General features: G+C 42.8%; 2 protein-coding genes across 2 annotated transcripts; both read left to right on the top strand.

The window, feature by feature from the left end:
- Positions 1-15,426: 15,426 nt before the first annotated feature.
- Positions 15,427-17,426, top strand: LOC103708600 (extensin-2-like). Its single transcript, XM_008793611.1, has 2 exons — positions 15,427-16,000; positions 16,768-17,426. Exons 1-2 carry the CDS (start codon positions 15,427-15,429, stop codon positions 17,424-17,426), a joined length of 1,233 nt encoding a protein of 410 aa, XP_008791833.1.
- Positions 17,427-22,291: 4,865 nt separating this feature from the next.
- Positions 22,292-25,671, top strand: LOC103708552 (dolichol-phosphate mannose synthase subunit 3). The gene is made up of 4 exons (XM_008793524.4): positions 22,292-22,460; positions 23,476-23,610; positions 23,719-23,826; positions 25,043-25,671. Exons 2-4 carry the CDS (start codon positions 23,509-23,511, stop codon positions 25,100-25,102), a joined length of 270 nt encoding a protein of 89 aa, XP_008791746.1. The 5' UTR covers positions 22,292-22,460; positions 23,476-23,508; the 3' UTR covers positions 25,103-25,671.
- Positions 25,672-26,019: the final 348 nt, after the last annotated feature.

Genomic DNA, 26,019 nt, shown 5'->3' with positions numbered 1-26,019 from the left:
ATAACCGGGGCATCCCGACGTCTCGGGGCATCCTGACCGTGGTCAGGGTAGGAGAACGAGCCGAGCTCGTTGGCCGATGGAGCACGAGCCGAGCTCGTCGGTGGAAGTCGATGGAGAACGAGCCGAGCTCGTCTGGTCAGTGAGGACCGCAACTCATATCTCGACGTCTCGAGCATCCCTATAGCCGGGGCATCCCGACGTCTCGGGGCATCCTGACCGTGGTCAGGGTAGGAGAACGAGCCGAGCTCGTTGGCCGATGGAGCACGAGCCGAGCTCGTCGGTGGAAGTCGATGGAGAACGAGCCGAGCTCGTCTGGTCAGTGAGGACCGCAACTCATATCTCGACGTCTCGAGCATCCTTATAGCCGGGGCATCCCGACGTCTCGAGGCATCCCGACGGATCGGGGTATCCCGACGTCTCGGGGCATCCTGACCGTTGTCAGGGTAGGAGAACGAGCCGAGCTCGTTGGCCGATGGAGAACGAGCCGAGCTCGCCGGTGGAAGTCAATGGAGAACGAGCCGAGCTCGTCTGGTCACTTAAGACCGCATCTCGACGTCTCGAGCCATCCCGACGGATCGGGGCATCCCGTTGTGGCAGGGCATCCCAATATATTGGGGCATCCTGACGTCTCAGGGCATCCTGACCGTGGTCAGGGTAGGAGAACGAGCCGAGCTCGTTGGCCGATGGAGAACGAGCCGAGCTCGCCGGTGGAAGTCGATGGAGAACGAACCGAGCTCGTCTGGTCACTCAAGACCGCATCTCGACGTCTCGAGCCATCCCGACGGATCGGGGCATCCCGTTGTGGCAGGGCATCCCAATATATTGGGGCATCCTAACGTCTCAGGGCATCCCGACGGATCGGGGCATTCCGACGTCTCGGGGCATCCTGACCGTGGTCAGGGTAGGAGAACGAGCCGAGCTCGTTGGCCGATGGAGCACGAGCCGAGCTCGTCGGTGAAAGTCGATGGAGAACGAGCCGAGCTCGTCTGGTCACTTAAGACCGCATCTCGACGTCTCGAGCCATCCCGACGGATCGGGGCATCCCGTTGTGACAGGGCATCCTGACCGTGGTCAGGGTAAGAGAACGAGCCGAGCTCGTTGGTTGATGGAGAACGCGTCACGAACTCACGAACATCTTCAGGGAGTCCTCGTAAGTCCCCCATCATCCCGAGACATTGGGGCATCCCAACCGTGGTCAGGGGAGGAGAAATAAACCTGGGATCATGAGATAACCAGGAAAATCGGTGAGCTTGAAATGAGTATGCAGACCATAAGTTTATTATGAAATGAAATTCATAGAATGAAATTCCATAGTTGAATAATGAGGGACCCCTTGGGGTTCTACTGGTGGTACACGCGGAGATTTTCAGAGCTCCAGCTCCGCGGAATGGGAGTCCCATCTAGAGACTCCAATTTATAAGTTCCGGGTCGGCGGATGCGCGTGACTCGGTATGGTCCTTCCCAGTTCGGGGCCAGCTTCCCTTGCTCAGTTGGTCGGGAGGCTTCAGCTCTTCTGAGGACAAGGTCCCCTGGTCTGAAAGATTTGACTTTCACCCTAGCGTTGTAGTATTGAGCTGTCCTTCGCTGGTACCTCGCCATACGAACTCGGGCGGCCTCCCTTGTTTCCTCGACTAGGTTAAGGTTGCTTCTGAGCTGGAAAGAGTTGGAGCTGGCGTCGCGATGCTCGACTCTTGGAGAAGGAATCCCAATCTCCAGTGGGATGACGGCCTCCGTCCCGTATGTCAGGTTGAAGGGAGTCTCGCCGGTGGGGACGCGGAACGTAGTCCGGTAAGCCCACAGGACATTGTATAGGTCTTCGACCCATTGTCCTTTGGATTTGTCGAGCCTGGCTTTGAGACCCTGCAAAATAGTACGGTTTGTTACCTCGGTTTTTCCGTTCGTCTGAGGGTGCGCGACCGAGGTGAAGCGCTGGTCAATGCCAAGCTCGGAGCAGAATTCTCTGAAGTGAATGTTGTCAAACTGGCGACCGTTGTCAGAGATGAGGATGCGGGGAAGCCCGAATCTGCAGATTATGGACTTCCAAACAAAATCCCGCATCTTCTGCTCGGTGATCCGGGCGAGGGGCTCGGCTTCCACCCACTTTGTGAAATAGTCGATGGAGACGACCAGGAACTTCCTTTGCCCGGTGGCCAGTGGAAATGGCCCTAGAATGTCAATTCCCCACTGGGCAAAAGGCCAAGGGGAACTGATTGAAGTCAAGGGAGCCGAAGGTCGGCGTTGAATATTGGCGTTCCTCTGGCACCGGTCACATCTTTGGACGAAGTCCATAGCGTCCTTCTGGAGCGTCGGCCAATAATATCCTTGGCGTAAAATTTTGTGGGCCAATGCTCGTCCTCCCAGATGATTTCCACAAATTCCTTCATGGACTTCGCGCATGGCGTAATCAGCCTCCGTTGGGCGGAGGCATCTGAGGAGGGGAGATGTGAAAGATCTCCGATAGAGCCTTCCCTCATGCAATATGTACCGGGTGGCGGAGCGCTTGATTCGGCGAGCCTCTCGTTCATCAGTGGGGAGGACTTCATCTTGCAGATAGCTGATGAGCTCGTCCATCCAGCTTGGCTCGAACTCAGTGCAGAGGGTCTGCTCGGGCTCGTCTGTACTGGGCTTTTGGAGATACTCCAGTACTGCCTCCTTGGGGAGCTCGCTCATGCGAGAGGACGCCAGCTTTGACAGCTGGTCGGCCCTGAGATTCTCCGACCTGGTAACATGTTGAATGTGAAAAGAGTCCAGGGTCGAGGCGAGATCCCGTACCTTCTGAAGATACTTCTGCATGGTCGGGTCTCTGGCTTCAAAGTCGCCCATAATTTGGTTGACGACGAGCTGAGAATCACTGAAGGCCTTCAGGTCCTTCACTCCTAGCTCTTTGGCTAGCTTGAGCCCGGCGACGAGCGCTTCGTACTCCGCCATGTTATTGGAAGCAGGAAACTCGAGCGCAAGGCTTGCTCGGCGACCATCCCCTCCGGGCTGGTGAGGATAAGTCCTGCTCCGCTACCCCCCGAGTTTGAAGAGCCATCGACATACAGAGTCCATGTCAAACTCGGGGTCGGCTCCGTTGGTGGCTCAGGCTCGGCCTCGTCCGGTATGGTGCACTCGACTATGAAGTCTGCGAGCGCTTGTGCTTTGATCGCCGGTCTGGGTCGGTACTCGAGGTCGAATTCTCCGAGCTCGATGGCCCATTTAGTGATCCGGCCCGCACGGTCTGATTTCTGCAAGATCTGCTTGACCGGCTGGTCGGTCAGTACGGCCACTGTGTGGGCTTGGAAGTAGGGTCGGAGCCTTCGAGCTGAGATGACCAGAGCATAGACGGTCTTCTCCAGCTTGGAGTATCGGGTCTCGGCGTCCCTCAAGACCCGGCTGGTGTAATATACTGGCTTTTGGAGTTTACCCTCCTCTCGGACCAGGACCGAGCTTACTGCTACAGGGGAGACAGCTAGATATAGATAAAGAAGCTCTCCCTGTTGAGGCTTTGTGAGCAGGGGAGGGGAAGCCAGTAGATGCTTGAGCTCCTCAAAAGATTGCTGGCACTCGTCCGACCACAAAAAGTTCTTCGGCTTCTTGAGGGCTGCAAAGAATGGAAGGCAGCGCTCGGCCGAGCGGGAGATGAATCTCCCGAGGGCTGCCACTCAGCCCGTGAGCCGTTGTACCTCCTTGACCGTCCTGGGAGGCGTCATCTCTTGAAGGGCTCGGATCTTTTCAGGATTGGCCTCGATTCCTCGTTGCGTAATGATGAAGCCGAGGAATTTGCCGGAGGTGACTCCAAATGCACATTTGGCTGGATTGAGCTTCATCTGGTACTTTCGGAGTGTAGAGAATGCTTCACCAAGGTCGGCCACATGATCTTGTGCCAGCTTGCTTTTCACCAGCAAGTCATCTACGTAGACCTCCATGTTTCGGCCTATTTGGTCTTTGAAGATCCGGCTGACCAGCCTTTGATAGGTTGCCCCGGCATTTTTTAAGCCGAATGGCATCACTTTGTAGCAATAGGTTCCCCCGTCGGTGATGAAGGCTGTCTTTTCCTCATCTTCTGGCGCCATGCGGATCTGGTTATATCCGGAAAAGGCGTCCATAAATGCCAGCAGCTCGTGACCTGAGGTAGAGTCCACGAGCTGGTCGATGCTGGGGAGTGGGAAGCTGTCCTTTGGGCAGGCTTTATTCAGGTCGGTGTAGTCCACGCACATACGCCACTTTCCGCTGGCTTTCTTGACGAGGACCACGTTGGCGAGCCACTCCGGGTAGGATATTTCTCGGATGAAGCCAGCTTCAAGGAGCTTGCCGACCTCCTCGGCTGCTGCTCGCTGTCGTTCAGGGGTGGCGCCTCGTTTCTTTTGTCGCACGGGCTTGCTGGTTGGCCTCACTTGGAGCCGGTGGACCATGATCTCCGGATCTATCCCCGGCATGTCTGCAGGCGACCATGCGAAGACATCCATGTTGTCTCGTAGAAAATTGACGAGGCGACCCCTCTCATGCTCGTTGAGGCCAGAGCCGATCTGCATGGTTAGCCCGGGAGAGTTCTCTCGTAAAGGAACTTGAATTAATAACTCACCAGGCTCTACCCGCTCTTTCTGAGGGTGGACCCGTGCCTCCAGAGTCTTAGTTGAGGGCCGGTCGGTCGCTGGGACAGGCACCTCGGCTGGTCGCTTTGTCTCGTGGGTCGCCAGGTAGCATCGCCTTGCCACCATTTGATCTCCTCGAACTTCGCCGACTCCCTGGCCGGTGGGGAACCGCATGAGCAAGTGGTGAGTTGAGACCACTGCTCGGAGGGCGTTGAGGCCTGGCCTTCCGAGGATGGCATTGTAGACTGAGGGAAAGCGTATCACGAGGAAGCTCATCCCCACGGTGCTTTCACGGGGGGCGAGCCCAGCTGTGACCAGAAGGTCAATCTCGCCCTCTACTGGGACTGAATCCCCAGTAAATCCAACTAACGGAGCATTCATCCTCCGTAACTGTTCTTTGGTCATCCCCATTTTACAATAGGCACCAAAATACAAAACATTCGCCGAGCTTTTATTATCGACCAAGATGCATTTTACATCAAATTTATTTATGATCATGGAGATGACCACGGCATCGTCATGGGGAGTTTCGACTCCCTCTAAATCATCATCTGAAAAGGAGATGGCTTCAGAGGCGCGCAGGCGCTTCGAGGAGGTTTCTTCCCCTGAAGCTTCTCCGGCCGAGGCCCCGCCCCGGAAGGTGTTGATGATGCCGGCGATGGGCCTGTTGGCATTTGAACCTTCAAGCTGGGCGGCTCCTTTGGCTGGCTTCTTTTCTTCATGCCGGCCTTGCACGAACCGATCGAGCACCCCTCGGCGGATGAGTGCTTCGATCTCGTTTCGGAGCTGATAACAATCTTCAGTATCATGGCCGTGATTCCGGTGGAAACGACAATACTTCCGGGAGTCACGCCGGATTCTGGTATCTTGTTTCGGAGGTGGGAGCCGGATGCGATCCCGACCCTCGATCTCCATGAGGATTTCAGCCCGAGGAGCATTGAGGGGAGTGTATTTTTCATACCTCTCCTCGGGTGCATGGGCCCGCAGTGGGAACCTCGGGCGGAGTGGTGACCTCTGCTGTGGCGGTCCCCTCAACCGGGGTGGACTCTTCGGGCGGGGCGGATTCTTGGCTCGTCGCGGAGACGGGCTTCTGGGCTGGCCGCGCTCCTCGCGGCGTCTCTTCTTGGGGTTCTGCTCGGTCCCGCCCCGCCTAACTGCCACGGCCTCTTCCGTCTTGGTGTACTTCCGCGCCCGAGCGAACATTTCAGTGAGATCCGTGGGGAAACTCTTCTCGATTGAGAAGAGGAACCTGTAAGACCGGGCTCCAGTCTTTAGCGCTGACATGGCGATGGACTGGTCAAGCTCCCGGACCTCCCATGTTGCGGCGGTAAACCGGTCCAAATACTCCTTGAAGGATTCTCCCTCCTTCTGTTTGATATCAAGGAGGGAGTCCGATGTCCGCCGCTGGGGCTGGCTGGCGGCAAAATTGCCAGCAAATTGTCTGCCGAGCTGCTCAAAGGAGGAGACAGTACTCGGCTTCAGTCCGGTAAACCATAGCCGGGCTGGTCCTCGGAGTGTCGCCGGAAAAGCTTTGCACATCATGGCCTCCGAGGCTCCTTGTAGGGCCATTAAGACCCGGTAGCTTTCCAGGTGGTCAAGGGGATCAGCCTTGCCGTTGTAAGGCTCCACCTGGGGCATCTTGAACCGTAGTGGAACCGGTTCATCTTCAATCTCCGGGGAGAAGGGCGACTTCATAGTAAACTCGAAGTCGCCATCACGTCCTGATTTTCTTCCGTGGAGTGCCTGGATTTGGCGCTCCAGCTTCTCGACCTTCTTGTCGAGTGCATCATTCTGGAGGATCGCTGCAGCGGTTCGTTCGGGTGCAGGTTGCCCTGGAACCGACTCAGCTTCTGAAGGTTGTGGCCAGCCTCCGTGGCCTCTGACTGGGTGCTCTCTCCAGAGGGAGGCCTGGACTTGAGAGTCCTGACCTCGAAGGGGAAGTCCGCTTGTAGGAGGCTCCGGTTGAACTGGAGCCGGAGGAGGTGGTGCCGTTGGGATGCCCCAGGGTTGCAGGCTTTGGACAGCGGTGGCCAAGGCCTGCACCTGTTGCACCAGGGCATCAAACTGCTCCGGCCGGACTTGAGGGGTTGACTCGGCCGGAGGCGGCGAGTTTTGGACAGAATGTCCAGGACTGGGTGGAGGACGTCGAGAGGCGTTGGAAGCCCCTTTGCTTCTTAGCTTCATGGCAGCGACTCGGGCCCTTCCTCTAGCGCCAACTGTTGCTGGAAATTAGACCCGGGGGCCGCCACGGAGCCAGGGGAGGAGGAGCTCCGCCGCCGGGAGGGCGGACGGCGGTGCGCCGGCCGGCTGCGTCCTCCTGGAGGGTGTGAGAGAGCGGAGAGGAGAGTGCGTCTTGTCCTGTCCTGTCCTGCAAAAAAGTCGGTGGCCGGGCTCCCCGGCGCCGGCCCTCCGATGCTTAAGTCAGAGGGGCAAATATGTGGAGAGAGCAAGCAAGAGAGCAAAGAAGAGAGATATGTGGAGAAGATAAAGAGAATATTGTGCTCAATTGTGTCTGTGCTGTTTTCTTCTGTCCCGGTCCGAGTCCGGGTTTGGGTTTTTTTTCTCTTCTTTCCCCCAGGTTCCCTTTTATAGAGGGATATTGTGTTGCCTGGGAGGTGACAGGGGAATTTGTCCTCTTTTGTAATAATTGGGCACGATTTGGCCCATTAATGGCGTAGTGGAGAATAAGGCCGGATCAGACCGGAGTCAGGGAGTTGTCGCGGTTGATCGGACCCATTGGAGTGGTTGAACCGTCGGCCGTAGTGGGCCTGGGGTTCGTGGATGGTAAGTGCATTTATTACCGAGTGAACCGGCGGTCAGGGAGAGCCATACGCTTTGATGGTTCAGTGATCCGGAGATCGCCTTGAGCCGTGTTCATTAAATGACTGAGTGCATCGGAGACTTGAGGGGGTCTCATGCATTAATGGCAGGTCGTGCCGAATACCTGCGGAGATCTTATGCCTTGACGGCTTGGAGATAGCGGCAGGTTGTGGTGGAGTTGTCAGGTCCCTCAGGCTTAGAGGGTTAGGCGGAAGTTGAACATTTGGTCGAAGGCAATCGGCTCGGCAGGGGTGCCGAGCCGAGCTGATCGCCCAATGGGGCGCCCTGTGGCGGGGTTACTTCTAGTACTTCTGGTCGGCGCCCTTTGGGCAAGCGCCTTCTAGCCAAGCGCCTCTATTGGGCGGTTTTTCTGGTCGGCGCTCTTTAGTCGAGCGCTTTCCTGGTCGGTGTTCTCTGGTCGGGCGCCTTCCTAGTCGGTGCTTTTTGGCCGAGCATCTTTCTGGTCGGCGCCCTTTGGCCGAGCGCCTTTCCGGTCGGCGCTCTTTGGCCGAGCGCCTCCGTGGCGGTATGACTTGGGGTTTTTCCCCAACAATTCTATTGTAACATTATTTGAAATATTATTTTCAATATGTGCAATACATATCATAAGCAAGATGCATGTATTTAAGTATTGACCCGTGCGATTCTATCCTTTCATTTCCAATTAATTTATGCTAATTGCTGCAATGGAGGCCATTAATTAAAAAAGAGAGAAATAATTGAGGTGCCATTTTGCATCGCTTTTATTTTTTTCTATTTTTAGAATTCTAAAAATAAAAATTCTGTTTCTACTGTATCTAATTTTTAAAAACATAAACTTGTTTGGTATGATTAATTATTTTTAAAACAAAAATATTAATGGTGATGGAAATAGTAGTGACTGGAGTAGAGGTAGTGAGGCGATGATTGTACTGATGGAAGGTATGGTATAGCACAAGTGATGAAGATGGCATCGGCTATATGGTAGAGACAGTGATGGTTGTGGGCCTCGTGGCAGCAATAATAGCGACATTGGTGATGCTAGCTGTGGCAGGAACAATAGTAGTATAAGGGTACCAACGATGTGGTAGAGGTAATGGTTATGGTAGCGGGGTGGTGGAGACAGTGATGGTAGTAATACTGATGGTAATAGTAGCAGTAGTCAAGATGCCAGCAATGTGGCAGAGTTGGCAATGATAGCAGTAATATGTTTTTTTTAATGCAAGGGATGCAGAGATAGCTACCTGATTTTTATAGATATTAGAAAAAAAATTACAACCCAAACTCTCCCAAATTCTAACAAAGATCCTGATCACATAATGTAGACCTGTCATTGAAGGTGTGAAGTCCTTTTGAGGCTATAGCCACAACAATTGAATGTTTAACAAGCAAAATCCTAAAATTCCATTCTTTCCAACATGCCCATACAATAGCTACGAGAAGCATAAGAACAACTAATTGAACTTTTTTCTAAAGTTCCTCTAAATCCAGTCGGGACAATGGTAATTAAAAGAGGATTGAGAATGTAGCACCCTAAGAGCCAAGCATATATTCATCCAAATAGATGAGAAGAAGTGGCAGTAAGAAAACAGATGGTCCACCATCTCTGAAATCTAGTTGCACAACACACATTCACCATGGTTTTTACCTAGTTTCTTTCCAATCATCTCTCTGATATTTAGTTTTTTTCTCCAACATAACCAAAGGAAACATTTAATCTTAATAGCAACACTAAGATTCCAAAAAAAAGATGTGAACCTACACTTAATGCCCCTTGTATTAAGGAATAGGTATAAAGAAGTCATAAAAAATTTGCCATTACTGCTTGACTTCTGAAAAAAGGCTTATTGCCTTGTGTTAGCACAACAAACAATAATGTTTTAGTTAAGTCAAACCCTTCATTTCCATATAGTCATATTTGAATAATATTGCCCTTGTGGTTGCACAACAAAGCAGTGAGGGTGGCAACAGTGGTGACAACGGTGTCGGGGTACTGGTGGTAATAGTTATAGTAGAGGTGGTGTTGGGGGTGATAGTCAAAATATGAGTTTATTATTTTTAAAATATTAAAAATAAGGATTTTTTATTATTTAGAAATAATAAAAATATTTTTAAAATCAAAAAATAAAAATAATAGTACTAATTATAATTTTTGTCTTGATTTTTATAATTCTATTTTTTAAAATAAATAATAAATAATAAAAACAATGCCAAACAAGTTCTAAATAGCCAAAACAATCAATCTTTTAGGAAAGGAGCTAAAAACAAGTCTTTCATATCCTCAAGTTGGACATGGTTTTTGGGGATAGGATTCCGAATTGGCTAGCAGAAGTCCTCAACGGGAAGCTTCCACAATTTCCTGCTTATGTCATTGAACATGGACTTGTACGTGGTACGAATCCAAGGGATTAAAACCTTCCTCAAATCATTGTCAAAGAAAGATCTAAACTCGGACCAGACAATGCCAAAAACTCATAAAATCCAAATTTCATGTACATTATTCTAACCCCTCCCTTATCCATCTAGATTACATGTCATGCACTTTGATTAGCTTGCAATGCATGTAGATTTCTTCGGATGGGAAACCACATAAGAGATTTGAATTATACTATTAAGGCCTTGTTTGAAAAATCTAGCAAAAAAGACTCTTTGGGATGGGAAACCACATAAGAGATTTGATTTATATTATTAAGGGTTCGTTTGGAAAATTCAGAAGGATTAGACTGAATTTTCTTGTAGATTGGGCAATCTATTTGGATGATCCATATCAACCCAAAGCTCCTAGCTCAGATCCTGTGGGAGGATAAGAAAGTTTTCATGGGTTTTTTTTTTTTATTCTTGCAGACCAACAGACTCTTAGACTTGTAATTAGACTAGAACTTAGATGGACTTTTGAAAGGTTAATTAGCTAAATGAGCCATGAGGCCTGATTAGAATATTCAAACAAGCCCTAAGGAATATAATTCTCTTGGCCCCTTTGTTCCTGATTCAATAAGTTATCAACCTAATCTCCTAACTTTCTTGCTTTCCAGTTAGGTATCTAAAGTACAAACGAGACGATGTTAGAATAAGATTAGAGTTTATGCATCTAAGAAAGCAAGACCGCCATCTCGATCATTCCTTCTTGTCTTTGTATTAGTTGGCAGTTTGTTTAATTAGTGATTGTAAAGTGCATGTATTGCTAAGAAGTACATATCAATAATAATGATTTAGGACTAAGGCATGCCAATGCCACATAACCCATCTTTGTCAAGCTAGAGAGCAGGTCTACCTTAGTTTAACATATCAGGTTAGTTGAACCTGGAATAAGCACAACTATCATGCATCGTTGAAGCAAAATGGTAATTTCTCGACATAATCATTAGCCATTTCAACTATTAGAAATCAAAACTTTCAGTGTATTTACCTTGAAATATCGAAGGCCTGCAATGTCAGTTCCTTTTCACATGGCATTACGCCACACTTAATTCAGCTATCCAATAAAAAGTTAATTTAATTACTAGATAAAAAAATGAAACACAAAGAATTAAATAATGGATGGAATAGTCTGCTTCAGCCTTTTATTCTTATAAGCGGAATGATCTAATACTAGATCAAGAAAATCCCAATTTTGGCAAAATCAATGGCTTAATGGAATTCTTGGGTTGTTCATGTTATATATAAGAAACATATACAAACAATTTTCTCATGACCAAGCATATAAGAAACTATCATGTATGCCTAGAGTTGGATTTCAAGCCATAGAATACTACTTATATTCCAAGGCCACCAAATCTTATCAATAATAGTTCTTTTTTTTTTTTCGTGACCCGGTGTCTCACTACTAAGTACGCCTCAAGAAATCACAGTACAAAATGCAGGCTAGGCCGGCCTGCGGAATGGGGGTAGTGCCCTCCCATACAAAAACTCCAGTATGATGTGCTGCAAAGGAGGCGACCCAATCAGCCGCACTGTTCGCCTTCCGAAGTACATGTATGACTCCGAAGAAGTCAAGCCCCTCCAAAATGTGGCATACATCACGGGCAATAAGATGTAGGTCTGGCCTGGTATGTCCACTCCTGATCCAGTCAATCACTACAGCCGAGTCTCCCTCCAAAAGTATCCGCCAAGCCCCCAGGTGTACTCTAGTATGAACGAGACCTTTCCACGCCGCGTGCAGCTCCGCCACTAGAATCGATTCGTCAAAAATGTGCCATCCCACCACATCTACTACCGTCAAAGTCAATAATAGTTCATTCACTGTTCATTTTCCTTTATATCTTTGGGGTCTATCCATAAGTTCATGGAAGTATACTAGCCTCTTAAACTATCCATATATGTCTGATCAAAAGAAAAGGAGTCCTGCTGTTATTCTCATGACCATTCCTTTTATTGCTAGAATTCTCACCTCTTGGGAGCTCCTACCTTTGCTATCGCAAGCAATTGATAAATACTCTTTTAGTTCTAGACGGCGAAGTCAACAACTCAAGCAAAATGCTTTACAAAGTTGCTAGAGTGCCGTATAACCCCACAGTGCATTGGCTATCTAGAAATCCTAAGATTTTGAGATTCTAAGAAAGGTTTCAAGTGTTTAGACTGGTGCACCTCAACCTCCAAATATGTCCCAAAGTAATACTTGTAAATTGGAATGTCAATTTAAGATATTTCGATGTTTCCATCTTGTACCTTCCAATTTTTGGCCATTTGATTCTTAGAAAGCCTTTCATGCCCTTGAACTCATATGCGCGATTTTTAAAAATGATATTATAATTGTTGTAAAACCTATTGTAACAATTTCGACTACTCCGTCTTACATTATTAAGATAAATAACATGAAAAACATAGCGATCATTGTTTTTTTATTATTCCATGTTATAACAAACTGCAAAAAAAATAATAATAACCATTACTTTTACTTGTAATTTCTTTGATAAAGTAATTCTTTACTTTTACTCCTTCCAAAAAAATTGTACAATCCAGTAAATATATTGTTTTATCTAACAAAAATAAAAGAAAAATCAAAGCTGATATTTTCTATCATTTTCCTTTTTTATAATACCATTATGATAGTCATTATTTCAATAATCATTTTTCATATTAAAAATTCAATACAATATTTTTGAGAGAAATAATAATTGTTATAGTCATTATAACTTTCGGTTTTGGTGAGATATTCTTACGACAAAATAATATGATATTTAAAATCTTACTTACATGAAAATAAGGTGGAAAAATCCAAAAGCTCAAGCCATCCTTTGACTTTAAACCTTTCCAACCCCTCCAAATGGCTAGCAAGTTTATGCTTTGATCATTTGGTCGGCACCTCCCTTAAGCCCAAAGCATTAAGAAAAACCATCCATTCGCCATCTAATTGATAGAGGGCTACGTAAGCATATACAATACAATGATAATGATGGATGAAGAAAATGATATACACTAATACATCGCATTGTCATCATCATATTAGGAATGCTCTTATGTAAACCAATTAGTGGATTAATTGTTGTCAAAAGCATCATAATGTAAGATGAAAGAGAAAAGTGTCTTATTGGATATTAATAGTTGTTGTGTTATTTTCTAGCATAGAACTAAAAAAAAAACGAAAAAGAAGACAAAAGAAGAGGAAAAAGAGGAAAAGATTTTACAATGGCAAAGCTATTAACAAATGGTTTAATTATAATTTGCTAGTTTCCTACATGTTGTGTTAAAAGTCCAAAATTTAATCTTTCAATTGATAGGATTCTCCAAACATATTGACCTTATTTTTGTTTTTGTGAAAAATGATTACCTTAAGTTTTTGCAAAACACTATCCATTTTCAACTTTATCCATTATTATGCTCTTACTCCCTAACAAAACTGCATAGGTTGTGCACATTCATATTAGTAATTTTATGAAAGCACATATAATACAAGTATATGCCAAAATATTCTTATAATAGTTACAAAATTAAGTTATAATGATTCTATATATGAAGTCTTCAACTTTGCATCTAAAAAAATAAGTGACATGTTTTCACAAACAAATGAAAACAAAATAATTTTTCTTGGAAGTTTTCTATCCATTGAAGAAACAAATTAACCACCCACCATGACATTTCTTTTGATCTCGCTGTTTTCTGCTGGACTATTTCAAAGTTATAATAGAAGTTCACAGCCATCCTGAAAAGGAAAACATTACTATTATATTATATATTATAGTTTGGTAACTAGAAATCTCTGCCGTGTGAGGACTGAGGTGGCTGCCAGTTCTGGCCGGTAAAACGGGTCCAATATTCCACTTGAACGTGCCAAGTACTCTATACCTTCTCCAACTTTTTTATTACTTGCTGTTTTGATAAGCTCATTATTTTTTAATTTGTTTCTATGGTATGATACATCGTTATTTTTTATTTTTTTACTTATTTTTATGATAAAAATAAAAAAATTAGAAAACATGAGTAGCCAGTTGCCTTACGACCAAAATATGCCGTACCGGCCTGAATCGGACGATATGGAGTATACCGTACCATATCAATTCAATACCGATATCCATATGGATGGCATACCGACACTCCGTACGTCACAAAAATCTAATATTGTACCGTACCAATACTGTGCTAGTGTGGCACTGGTACAAAATCCGGACAATATAGTTTGATTTTTTTTTATGATAAAGAAAGGATATAAGGGGCCATGTGGCTTTTATTAAAATAGATAAAAGAAATTACTACTTGGAAAAAAGAACAAAATTGGTTAGAAAAAAATAGAAAAGAATTTGGAACCCAAATAAAAAATCAGACAGTATGTCAAAAGAGAGTTAGAAATATCCTTGATTTTGCTCCAAATTATCCTGAAAGCTGGCATCTTTTTTTTATTACACATAGAATAGACTGTTAGTTATTAAAAATTTGTTTGGTGCTAGTACAAAATTTGTGCTAGTTTATCCTATGTTGGTTCGTGATACTAATGTGGAAATAGTATTAGTTCACCAACCTACATACATGCATGGCATTTGGTATTACTCTCCTATACCTGTGGGCCCATTACTTAAGCCAATCAATGGATGTCAAATTAAGCTTTGCTACTTCGGGGAGGGAAGAGAAGCTTAGCTCGTCAATGTAAACCCAGATACATTTGTTGGCTGGAGTTGTTGGGCCCGTGAGAAGGTAAGACGGGCGCAAGAAGTCTACTTGTGGCCTCTTTATCAACTTTCAGATAGTTAATTTTCAACAGAAAGACACTTTCAAATCCATATAAAATTAGTTTAAATGTTCCATATCCTCATCAAATTGCCCTACTGTATCATTCACAAAATGCAGGTTAGTAATTTGATGATAACCATGACTTTGTCTTAATCTCTTTGAAATGTTCTTGCTCAAGGAAAAAAACAAGATGAAGAAGAGAAAAGTATTTGAAATGTTAAGAGCAAGGTCATTTTGGGATTATGACATTTCAGGCATGCAGGAATGCAACGTCGACGGAATAGTTCAATAGCATTAAGGACCATTCACACTTAACATTAACTTCTTTTCTTGTTTTTCTTCTCTTTCCCAAGAGAAAAGCGACCAGGTCTGTGAAAAAAATTAATAGAAAGCCTTGAACACATGCAAGTTGCTGCCATTTGTTGGAGTCCCTTCAGAAATCAGCAGCTCGTCTTATTATTGTATAAGGAGGCAGGAAAAAGTCTAACTCGATGTCACTATTCGATATATTAGTTTGTCAACATGTAACACATAATTCAGCATCTGTAAGAAGTAGCAATTTGAAAAATGATTACCAGAATATGTGTACAATTAGACTTCAGTACTTTCTGTACCTCTTGAAGAAAGTATACTACGTGATTTTTTTTTTCATTGGTAATTGCAGACCACTAATGTGTACCTATGACTCGTTCATGGCCAACTTCACATTGAGAAGAGAGAGAGAGAGAGAGGTAGGAGAAGGAGAACTATGGAAGGAGAAATGCTCAAAGACTAACCAGTACACTAATAACCTTTTTGACAGCTTCTTTCTAACGAATTTCCCCTATAAATACACCGTTGTGAGACAGGCTTTGGCATCCAAAACCAAGTCCCATCCCCTCACCGGCTGGCCATGAAGGCTCAAGTTGGCGACCCCCGAAGGGGTCATCTATTGCCGGCCCTTGCCGTCGCCTTAGCCATTCTCTTCACAAGCAATGTAGCCACCGTCTCCGGTGATTCGTATGACTATAAGTCGCCGCCACCACCCTCACCTTCATCTCCTCCACCATATGTCTACAAATCCCCTCCTCCACCATCACCATCTCCTACTCCTCCACCATATGTTTACAAGTCTCCTCCACCACCTTCTCCTTCACCTCCACCACCATACAAATATGTGTCTCCTCCACCTCCTGAGAAGTCACCACCTCTGCCATATGTCTACAAGTCTCCTCCACCACCTTCGCCATCTCCTCCGCCACCTTACCACTATGCATCGCCTCCACCACCAAAGAAGTCCCCCCCACCACCCTATTATTACGAGTCCCCACCTCCACCATCAAAATCACCTCCACCGTACTCCTACAAATCTCCTCCTCCTCCGCATTACAACGAGCCTGTCGTCAAGGTAGTTGGACAGGTCTATTGTTACAAGTGCTATGACTGGAAAGACACAGTGGATTCCCACATGAAGAAACTCTTTGAAGGTAGGAATTTTTGAGCTAAAAAAGGACAAAATTATCTCGATTCCAATTATTCCTAGGCAAACATTATGAAAGAAGTGATATATATACTACTAATTAATTGGTGATTCATAGTATACAATGGCAACTTTCCATTATATTTGGAATACTTTTGAATTTCATGTTTTTAGTCATGAAAAATTGGAACCTTTATAAACCGTGTCAATTGGAAAAAAAAAAAAATCTTGCATTTCTCACTAGCTATAAATGCATCTATATCTATCCTCTTTCTTTTTATTTAAATTCCATTGACATTTCCCTATCAAGTTTCCATTACATAGAAAATTCAAACATTGGAGAACGTACTGAAAGTCCGGCATAAATGCTATTGTCATTGGCTGTTGAAATATGATGTTGCAGCGGGATTAGATAAGATGAGTTTAGTTTCTATAACTATTGTTGTATAGATTATGCAACAAATCTCATATTATCATCAAAACCCTTGACAATATCGCAACCCTTATCCAGAAACTAACAATTGCATGCATTTAAACAATCGCCAACTTGTTTGAAAAATCGTGATTACTAACTAAACACAAGTCATCCTCTCTCTCTCCCTCACACACACACACACACACACGAAAAAAAAAACTTCATATGGGCAGAGATAACAATAATAAATAAAAGAACAAGGTTGAAGCCCGAGTCCACTGATGTTGTTCTTGACTCATTAGTTAATAAGATCACCAGCTCATTCTACGATGTATGTATATATATATATATGGTTTCAGGTGCCACGGTTAAGGTGACGTGCATGGCCGGCTCCAAGGCCTTTGTGGCCTACGGCGAGACCAAGAGCTACGGCGAATACAGCGTCGTCGTCGAAGGCTTCCCCTACTCCAAGTATGGCGCTGAGGCTTGCAAGGCCGAGCTCGACGCCGCGCCCAAGGGGTCGCCCTGCAACATCGCCACCGAGCTCAACAAGGGGGCCGAGCTCAAGGTTGAGTCCAAGTCCCACGAGGAGGTAGTCCTCATGGCCAAGCCCCTCGCCTTCGCCCCAGAGAAGCCCTTTAAGGAGTGCAACAAGCTCACGCCCCCCTACTACTACAAGTCTCCCCCTCCTCCGACGAAGTCACCACCACCTCCCTACCACTACATGTCTCCTCCTCCTCCTGAGAATTCACCACCACCTCCCTACCCCTACACGTCCCCACCACCACCGGAGAAATCCCCCCCACCTCCCTACATCTACAAGTCCCCGCCACCACCCTCACCATCTCCTCCTCCTCCCTATGTCTACAAGTCCCCTCCACCGCCGATGAAGTCTCCTCCTCCTCCATATGTATACATGTCCCCACCACCACCCTCACCATCTCCTCCTCCTCCCTATGTCTACAAGTCCCCTCCACCGCCGATGAAGTCCCCACCACCACCTCCCAAATACTACTAAGCATAAACCCATCGATGGCCTCTTTCCCTCCTTCCTAATCATGTAAGTGACTCTTCATGTATACTTGTTAGTTTTGTGAGCTCATCACCTCTCATGCTCTCGAGTTGCTTTCCATTTGATGCTCATAAAATGATTTCCGTGCAGGTTGTAGGGCTTGGTGGAATAAAGGAAAGGGTGGAAGAGATGCCAAAGGGAGGTCTTCTTATAAACTGGTTGTGACAGATTGAAGGGCACGAGTGTTAGCCTGCCCTAGAATATTAATTAGTAGAAAGCTTGGACAAGGACCTCGAAGGGGAAGAAAAGATCTAGCGAGGGTTGGGTCGTTGTTTATTTTATATTATTTGTTTCCTAATTACATTCTGGTATTTGTTGTACGTATTAATTGGGCCCATTACTTGTAGGGACATTTGTTTTAAGAGGCCGTGCTATTGAACTATTTGGACAATAAAGTATGAAATTATTTGAGTATTCATTAAGTTCCCTGGGGCCCAACGACCCACCTCTCTCTCTCTCTCTCTCTCTCTCTCTCTCTCTCTCTCTCTCTCACACACACACACACACATCTTCGGCAAGGGATTGGATGAGCGGCCCAATGTATTTAGGGGCCTAAAGTCATTTTGTCTTTGAGGCTTTCTCTGCAATAGGCCGGTCCAAGGCAAACTCACAGGAGGGCTTTTTTTCTTTCCATTTTGCCTTTGAGGCTCTTCTTGCAGTGGGCCTTTTTTGAACCGGGGTTTTAGGCAACCACTTCAGTCGCCTGAGGGTTGGGGCGGCCCTAATCATGCGTACCTGCAAGAATCAAATAGAATGATCTTATCGACCAGACCCACACCATGTATTAGGATTATATAGATAGCGGGTCCCTAGGCCGCCAACCACAAGAGAAACCTTAGATGGCCGGCCACATAGCAAGGGACTTAGGTGGCTACCAGGTATGCTAGAGGATTGTCGAAGTGGTGGTACAAGAACACCTATAAACCCTAGACATCTCGAGAAAAGGACTTTTTAGTATCATCTACGGAAGAAAGAAAGAGAAGAAAAAAAAAATAGAGGAGGAGAGACTTCTAAACAATTCTTCGACGATACAAATACTTTGTATGGTGCCTAGAGAAGTTGTCATATCTCCAACTCGAGATCATAATTTAGATTGTGGCAACTGCTTCATACTCATAGAAAATTCTCTCTAAAAGTATGCAAGATATTTCCTAATAATATCATAAACAAGCAGCAAACTAAATTTAAATAATTAATATTCAAATTTTAATTTAAATAACCAGAATCAAATTTTAATGTCTCATAAAACCAACAATATTTAGAATATCTTACATTAAATTCTAATCAAATCGCATATAAATTAAAGATATCAAATTCGGCTTCTAGTCACTCTCTTGAACATAACCCTGTGCATCTTAGTTTTCAAAATCCGTAAAAATAGTAAAATATGGAATAATAAGCTAGACAAGCTAGTAAGCAATGAACATTTTAACCAGATTAAGCAAAAAATAAATTAAATAATTATTTAGAGAAAATAAGCATATAGATTTCATTAATTCAAAACCAAGTCTTAGTATATAGTATTATCAAAACACTAGGCATGCCAAATTCAATCTTGCTTAAAATCAAATTCCGTTTATAAATCCAAATTCTTTTAAATCATCAAGTTCATCTCATCTACCATAAACTATGACTACATTTTTTCTATGGCATGTCATAATACCATATATCTTCTTATGGTATGTCGCGCATTATCTTGTTGCAAAGTCCTTCGGAATCGTGTATCTGCTTGCGGTATGTCCCTCATCTTCTGGCGACATAAACTTTTAGGACAAATCAAATGCTAACATATTAGCTCCTATTGGTAGGGTCCTTAATATAGTCGGGCTGAGAGTGCAAATCAATCATGTAATTAATATCTTAGTTTAACAAAAATATAAGAAATCATGCAATATCGAAATCAATCGAACAAGTTCCATATTTCTGGACATGCATCATCATAATATTTCAAAATAAAACATATTTAGTAATAAATTACCATTCATCAAATCATGCATCATGAATAATGTGATTCAAATTTATTAATATGATAATCTTATAATTTGACAATAAATCTAGAAAAATAGTCACATTACTTAATTTGTGAGCGAAACCAAACTACATGTCCAAATAATTTCGAAAATCCTTCTCAGCACCTAAGACTTTGGTGAGCACTGAAGTTTCCAGCGAGCACCGTGAGTCAAGGCCATTGGATGCCAAGAGAAGAAGAAGAAGAAAATCAGCAATGATCTAGTGGTAGGGATCTGCAAAACCTGTGAACAGTAAGGCGAAAGAAGGTGTAGGAGTCTTTAAATAACTGTTGGAGGCTAGCTTTTCTAACTTCTATAGAAAATCAAGATGGAGGAAGAGTCTCTCTCCTACTCCAAGTTGAACAAAGCTAATCCTTTTTTTCGTCTCCTACTCCAACTCTGACACCTGAGCTGATCAAGTAGACTAGGCCCAGTTTCTTATTAGTTAGGCTGGGTGCTACATTCTTTCCCCTTAAAAAAAAATTCGTCCTCGAAATTTTCTTACCTAAGTCTCAAGAGTTGAGGATGCTTTTCCAAATCAAGTCATAATACTTCTCAAATCAAAGTTATCGTATCCGACCAATTTCAGAATAATTTAATTCACAACGCTTTTGTTGTGCAACTCTAATTTAAACCACCAATATTCTCTAGATTCACTAAATGTCTTTCTATGAAAAGATCCAAAAGTATCAAATAGATAATATATAATATTTTTTTCCGTCTCCTACTCCAATTCTTACATCTGGGTCGGTTAAGTAGGCTAGGCCCAGTTCTTTATTCGTTGGTTGGGTATTACATAAGTATTCATTCTTTTTTCTATATCCTTATTATTCTCACATTCTCTTTGTTGATATTAATCTATCTTGCTATGCGTATAATCTATATTTTTATAGTGATTTGCTGAAAAAAAGGACAATTAGAATTTAATTGCTCGTTGCATTGTTGGACTGCATTAGTGCCTTTCAGTGACACCTTAAAAGCAAACAGAATAATGTAATAAAGTTAGAATTAATATACAGAATATTCAGTGTAAGCATTCATTGCTATGCATTAATTATTTTCAATCCTATACTTAGGTACTGGCTATATTAGAATTGCTTCATTATCGTAGGATACCAACAAAATAAAGGCACCAATTCTGATGTGCTTTACTTTTAGCCAGCATGGAGACTAGAAGTTATAAGCTTAGCCAGTATAGAGAGAAGCTAACACGTAGAACACTATATTTCAGTAGATTTATCCAATGAACTTATTTTACTTTACAAATTCTATGGTTATTTAGACAAGAACAATCATTTGGAAAGGATGCATAATGGTGCTAAGGGTATCACCTTATCTCTATTATTTATAAGATGAGCACCAGTGGCATGACTCCTCTAAAGTTCTTCCTATACTCTCAATATATATATCCTCTAATCTTCTCTTGGATAATAATACTTCCTAAGAGAGCACAACTCCACTTGAATGCTCCTAGTTTTTTTTTTCATGTTTACTTTTTGTTAAGATAGTTCGCCACCCAGACTAACATGCATCATGTGTGCTAGATGGTAACTTGGTTTTAACCCAAAGCTGTATCTTTAAGACTAAATTTTTTATAAGTATTGACTTTTAGCTTTATTGAGCTAGATAAAGTTGAAGTTAAAGGGAAATGGATAAGCCATCTTCTCATTGCAGTCTTGACATTAAAAATGGATCTCTTCTTTCAAAATGATTTTATAAAGGCTTCTGCTATGCCGAAACAGAAAGTTATTTTGTAATCCCTACTATATCGACTAAATAGTGCTTGTGAAAATTAATCTCGACATATTCAGCATTTAATGATTTCTCAACTCCATATCAAACTTAAAAATTTTCATCATAATGATCTATCTTATCATGTAGGTTTGATGTAGCCTACCTTGAGCTCTCACGGGTAGGAGAATTATTCCCTGCACTACATGCACCATGTGGCCATGCATGCCATCACTCACAATCGCTTGTTCTTGTGGGCCTCATTTATCAAGTGTACATCTCGATGCACTGCTATAGGAATAAGCGGTTGTGATTGATGGCGTGCACAACCATATGGTGCACACAGTATAAGAAATAATTTTTTTGCTGGTGGATAACATAACTAGGCTCACTCATTTTTAAGTCATGGTTTATAATGTAAATAGCAAAATTGTAGCCAGATAACAGATAAGAAGATTAAAATAGTTATCTGATTTATGATTCAACATTAAAAAAAAAAAACTCATAATGACACCCAAAATAAATCTACCTCAAAACAGAGAAAAGACAATTGTGCAGCTGGCTGGATTACCTTCTGCGAAACTCATCACTTTGGTGGCTTCATCTAGGAGAACTACGTGTCTGCTCGTTCTTCTTTGTGCCATCTCTTTTTTTCTAATTTTGTTGGCTATACTTATACCTGTCGTGTGTGAGACGTTGTTGTACAAAAAAAAAAAAGAGAAAAGAAAAAAATATCATCTGCCTTCGATCAAAATAAAACTCGGAAGTTTTCTATTATTAAGAAACAAACTGAAGACAGACGCAAATATACAATAAAACAAGGAAGCCATCTCTAACCATCAAAAGAGAAATCTTGCTTGAAATCAGAAGAGGGAGATGTGAAGAGATGGCCCAAGAGGAGCACCGGAGAGGGAAAAAAAGACGAACTCGAGGGCCCAACTACCGCTCCGCTGTGCCAGCACATACAGCGAAAGATGGTAAAATACCAATGGATGTCTTCCACGTCACGATGAACGTGGTGGGGCCGTGCATTTTATTTTTATTTTTTTCCCCTTCTTCTCTCCCTTCGCGTCTCTCACGACCTGATCGAATCCCTTTTCTTCAATCGATTCATCTCGCTTGATTGCTCTGTCTCTTGGAATGGTTGATTAGGGTTAGGGTTTTGCTCCACAAATCCAGGGTCCCGGTCCTTGCCTTTGTTCCTTTTGTGATCCATCGTCGCCTCCGCCCCGGGATAAAGGTATAGTAGTATTTTATCAGATTTTATATAAAAATGTCATTTTTTGGATTTGGATGACCGATTCCTCTTCGTGTTTCCGATTGATCTCTGAATTTTAAGTGACAGTCTGTAAATTTTTGTGATCTCTTATTCTCGGAAATTTGGAGGAAGATTTCAGAATGAGAAACTGGAATTTTGATTGTTTCCAGTGTTCCTTTCTTGCAGTAGAAGAAAGAAAATTAGAAGGAAAAGTTTTATAATCATTAACGCACTTCTTGAAAGTTTGGGTTTTTAATCAGCAAACATTGTGTGCTTCAAACAATAAAGATAATAATGAAGTGTTGCGTGGACCAAAATATAAGAAAAGATCCAATTAGTAAGTGAAGACGTTAAATATTGAATTAATTCTTTTGTATGGTTGGGTTAATTGGTCGAAACTCGCGTAATGTTTTTTCTAAACAAAAAAAAAAAAAAAACTCTATGTCATAGGCCACCGATTCCTCTTGCTTGATCTTTGAAGCAACTCTTAGCCCCTTGCCAAGGCCTCAGTCATCATTGTATATTTGAATCCATTGTGTAGGTCGGAAAGGCCCAAGTTAAAATTGCTTTATGACTCACTCCAAATTAAATCTCAGTTCTGTCACCGAAGAAAAAGAAAGCAAGGAAAGAAAAAACATTGTAGAAATTTGAAATTATAATCCTCGTGTATTAATCCCTTCAAACACTAATTAAGTTATCCGATTTTTTAAATCTAAAATCTTCACTAGTATACTCAACCCTCTGTCCTGCCAATGCACCAAATTGAGATATGACTCAAACAAAAATGAACATCTGGCGATGATAAAGAAAAATAATTGTTTAAGCAAATTGTGATTAGGAAAAAAATATTTGTGTAGGTTATGACTGTAATCACGAATCTTTTGCAGTAATGATTGGTCGGCAGTAGTCGTGAAGTTCATTTTTCCTTGATATCTCTGATTAAAAATCTTTTTTCACTTTATGTTTATTGACTTCATCATTTTAACTTCTACAATAGGTAATAGCTTCGAAGCAACTGACCCGTGAAAGAATGAAGCATGTTTTAAAGATTATGGCATTGCTAGTGGCTATCTCTGCATTTTGGATAGGCCTGCTGGAAACATCAGTTGTCCCACGCAGCTATACTTGGCTGGTCAGTTTCAAATAAAATTTTCTTAAATTATGTGTTATAAGGTAGTCTTTTTTCTACTTTTTCTTTTCTTTAAGTAAATCTGCCTTACATGTTACCATTTTCTTCCAGCTTCCAATCTATTTAATTGTTTCGCTAGGATGCTATGGTCTTCTCATGGTTGGAGTTGGTTTAATGCTTTTTCCAACATGTCCTCAAGAAGCTGTACTGCTGCAAAAGGTTCTTTGGTTCATAACTTGTCTCAACTCATATTTCGTCCTATTTTCCTAATTCTGCATATAATACTTTTGTAGATTAGTTTGTTAAGGCCCCCCACCCACCCAACACACACACACACACACAAAAAAAAAAAAAAAGAAGAAGAAGAAGAAGAAAAGACTAATTGGATATGCTGCTCTACTGGGAAAGGAGATAAAAGGGGGCCCTTCCTCAAAGTTTCAGAGGATTATTTTCATTTGTAGCATCCTTGTCATTATTTATGTGTTTCGGTGGTTCAATAATCTTTTCATTGAATGTTATTTGTTTTAAGGGTTGATCTATGTTCTAATATAGTTGGAACGGTATATTTTGTACTTTCATTATTAATGCCCTCCTTAGGGCAAGCAATCAGGCTTATTCTTATAAATGCTGTGTCTTGTGACAAGTTTTATACCCTTTATCTGTTCCTGTAGAATGTGCATGGGTAGTTAAGGCATTGGATGTGTAGCCCATTAGCAGAAATAATGAGCATATGCAGTTAATGATCATCCTAAATAACTTCAGAAAGCTCAAAATTTGGCCTAATCAAAATTTATGCACTTTTTTTTTCAGGCAAACTTACATTGACAATAGACTTGCTGATCCTCTCATAGAGTCTGAATTAGGCACATAGACCTTGGGACACAAGACCTGCTGCATGTCATGTACAATTTTAACGAACAAGTTATGCATTATAGTTAAATCCCTAACCAGGGATGAAAACTTTAATGTAGCTTTGCGGTCTTATTCTCAACCATAGCTGGAATCATGAAATTGGATGAGCAATATGGATGCAAGGCTTGTCAGTCCAGTGATGCTTTGATTACCTTTAAGTCACTCTCCTTACAAAGGATATTCTACCACCATGAATCCAATCTTTCTTGCACTTTCTCTTCCATCTTCACATGCATTGAGAGATCCACAAGTGCCTGATGGAAGACTGACAAATAAATCCTCATCCATATTAGGAAAATAAGCTACTTACAGTCTTACAGAATATGGTTAATCAAACCTTGTCACTTCTGTTGATGTTAGTTTACAAGCTGATTGTAAAATGTTCTCAAAATTTGATGAATTTTGCTCTGACATCACACACGCATGTGCATATGTTTTATTTTGTATTGTAGGAATGCAGGGTGATTCCTCATATTACCAGTGTTATCACACATTCTGATGCAAACTTATCTTTGTCATGCAGGATATCGCAGAGGCCAAGGAATTCTTGAAGAATAAGGGGGTTGATGTGGGCTCTGATTAAAGTTGTTTGGACCTTCCAGCAGCTGGCTTGGTGCCTTAATTTCTTTGCTGACGTTTCTTTGCTTATCAGAATATATGGAACATTTAAAAGAACATGGAATTCATGAAGCAGGCAGCTCCTAGATGGACATTTTTCCTCTTCTCCATTAACAATGCATATAGTTTGCAATTGGCTTTCAATCATAGATGCTTCTAATTTATCTTCATAACTTATTTCTGTAGCCATTTCTTCAACTATGTATTGCTTGCAAGCTATTAAGGTGAAATGCAAGCCCTGCTATACCCCTTATGTTGTATGCTCCATTGGAGCCATTTTTGACTGTAAAATTTAGGAGTTTAGCAGGCAGACTTGCCTAACCATTTTGCTGTAGTTGAAGAGGGCTGATTGGAAAAACTTGATCAAGTGGAGACATACACAGTTAATGTAGCCTCTCTGGGTTCAAGATGCTTAGTTTGCGAGGCTTGTGATTCACATGTTCATTGGGTATTATTTCATTCATTCTACGGACATCATATAAACTGAATTTTGTTTTTGTATTCAAATTTACTAGTAGTTCACGCATGGCCACATTTTGTTGAGTTTTGAACTTATAAAATGAGCCCATCTGTATGCTTCATGGAGTTCCATGGAATTTAGAAGTTTCACCTTCAAATGGTAACCGTAAAGATTGGTATGGGGTTTGATGAAGTACTCTGCATTGCATAATTGGTTTCAATCTCTCACGCATGACACAGGTTTGGGTAGAAGAAGTCAGATTGGGACAAATAATTGGAATTCAGGGGGAAAAATGCAGAGTTCTCACCAGTAGTTCACAAAAAACTATATACAGTGGGTGACAATTTATACATTTTTCATCAATGCAAAAACAATCATGGATCAGCAAAACATGGTTTGTTTTATGAATTTCCCCCCTCAAT

Source organism: Phoenix dactylifera, chromosome 10 (genome assembly GCF_009389715.1).
Source record: "Phoenix dactylifera cultivar Barhee BC4 chromosome 10, palm_55x_up_171113_PBpolish2nd_filt_p, whole genome shotgun sequence".
Lineage (NCBI taxonomy): Eukaryota > Viridiplantae > Streptophyta > Magnoliopsida > Arecales > Arecaceae > Phoenix > Phoenix dactylifera.
Note: the sequence above shows the minus strand (reverse complement) of the source record. Positions and strands in the feature narration are given on the sequence as shown.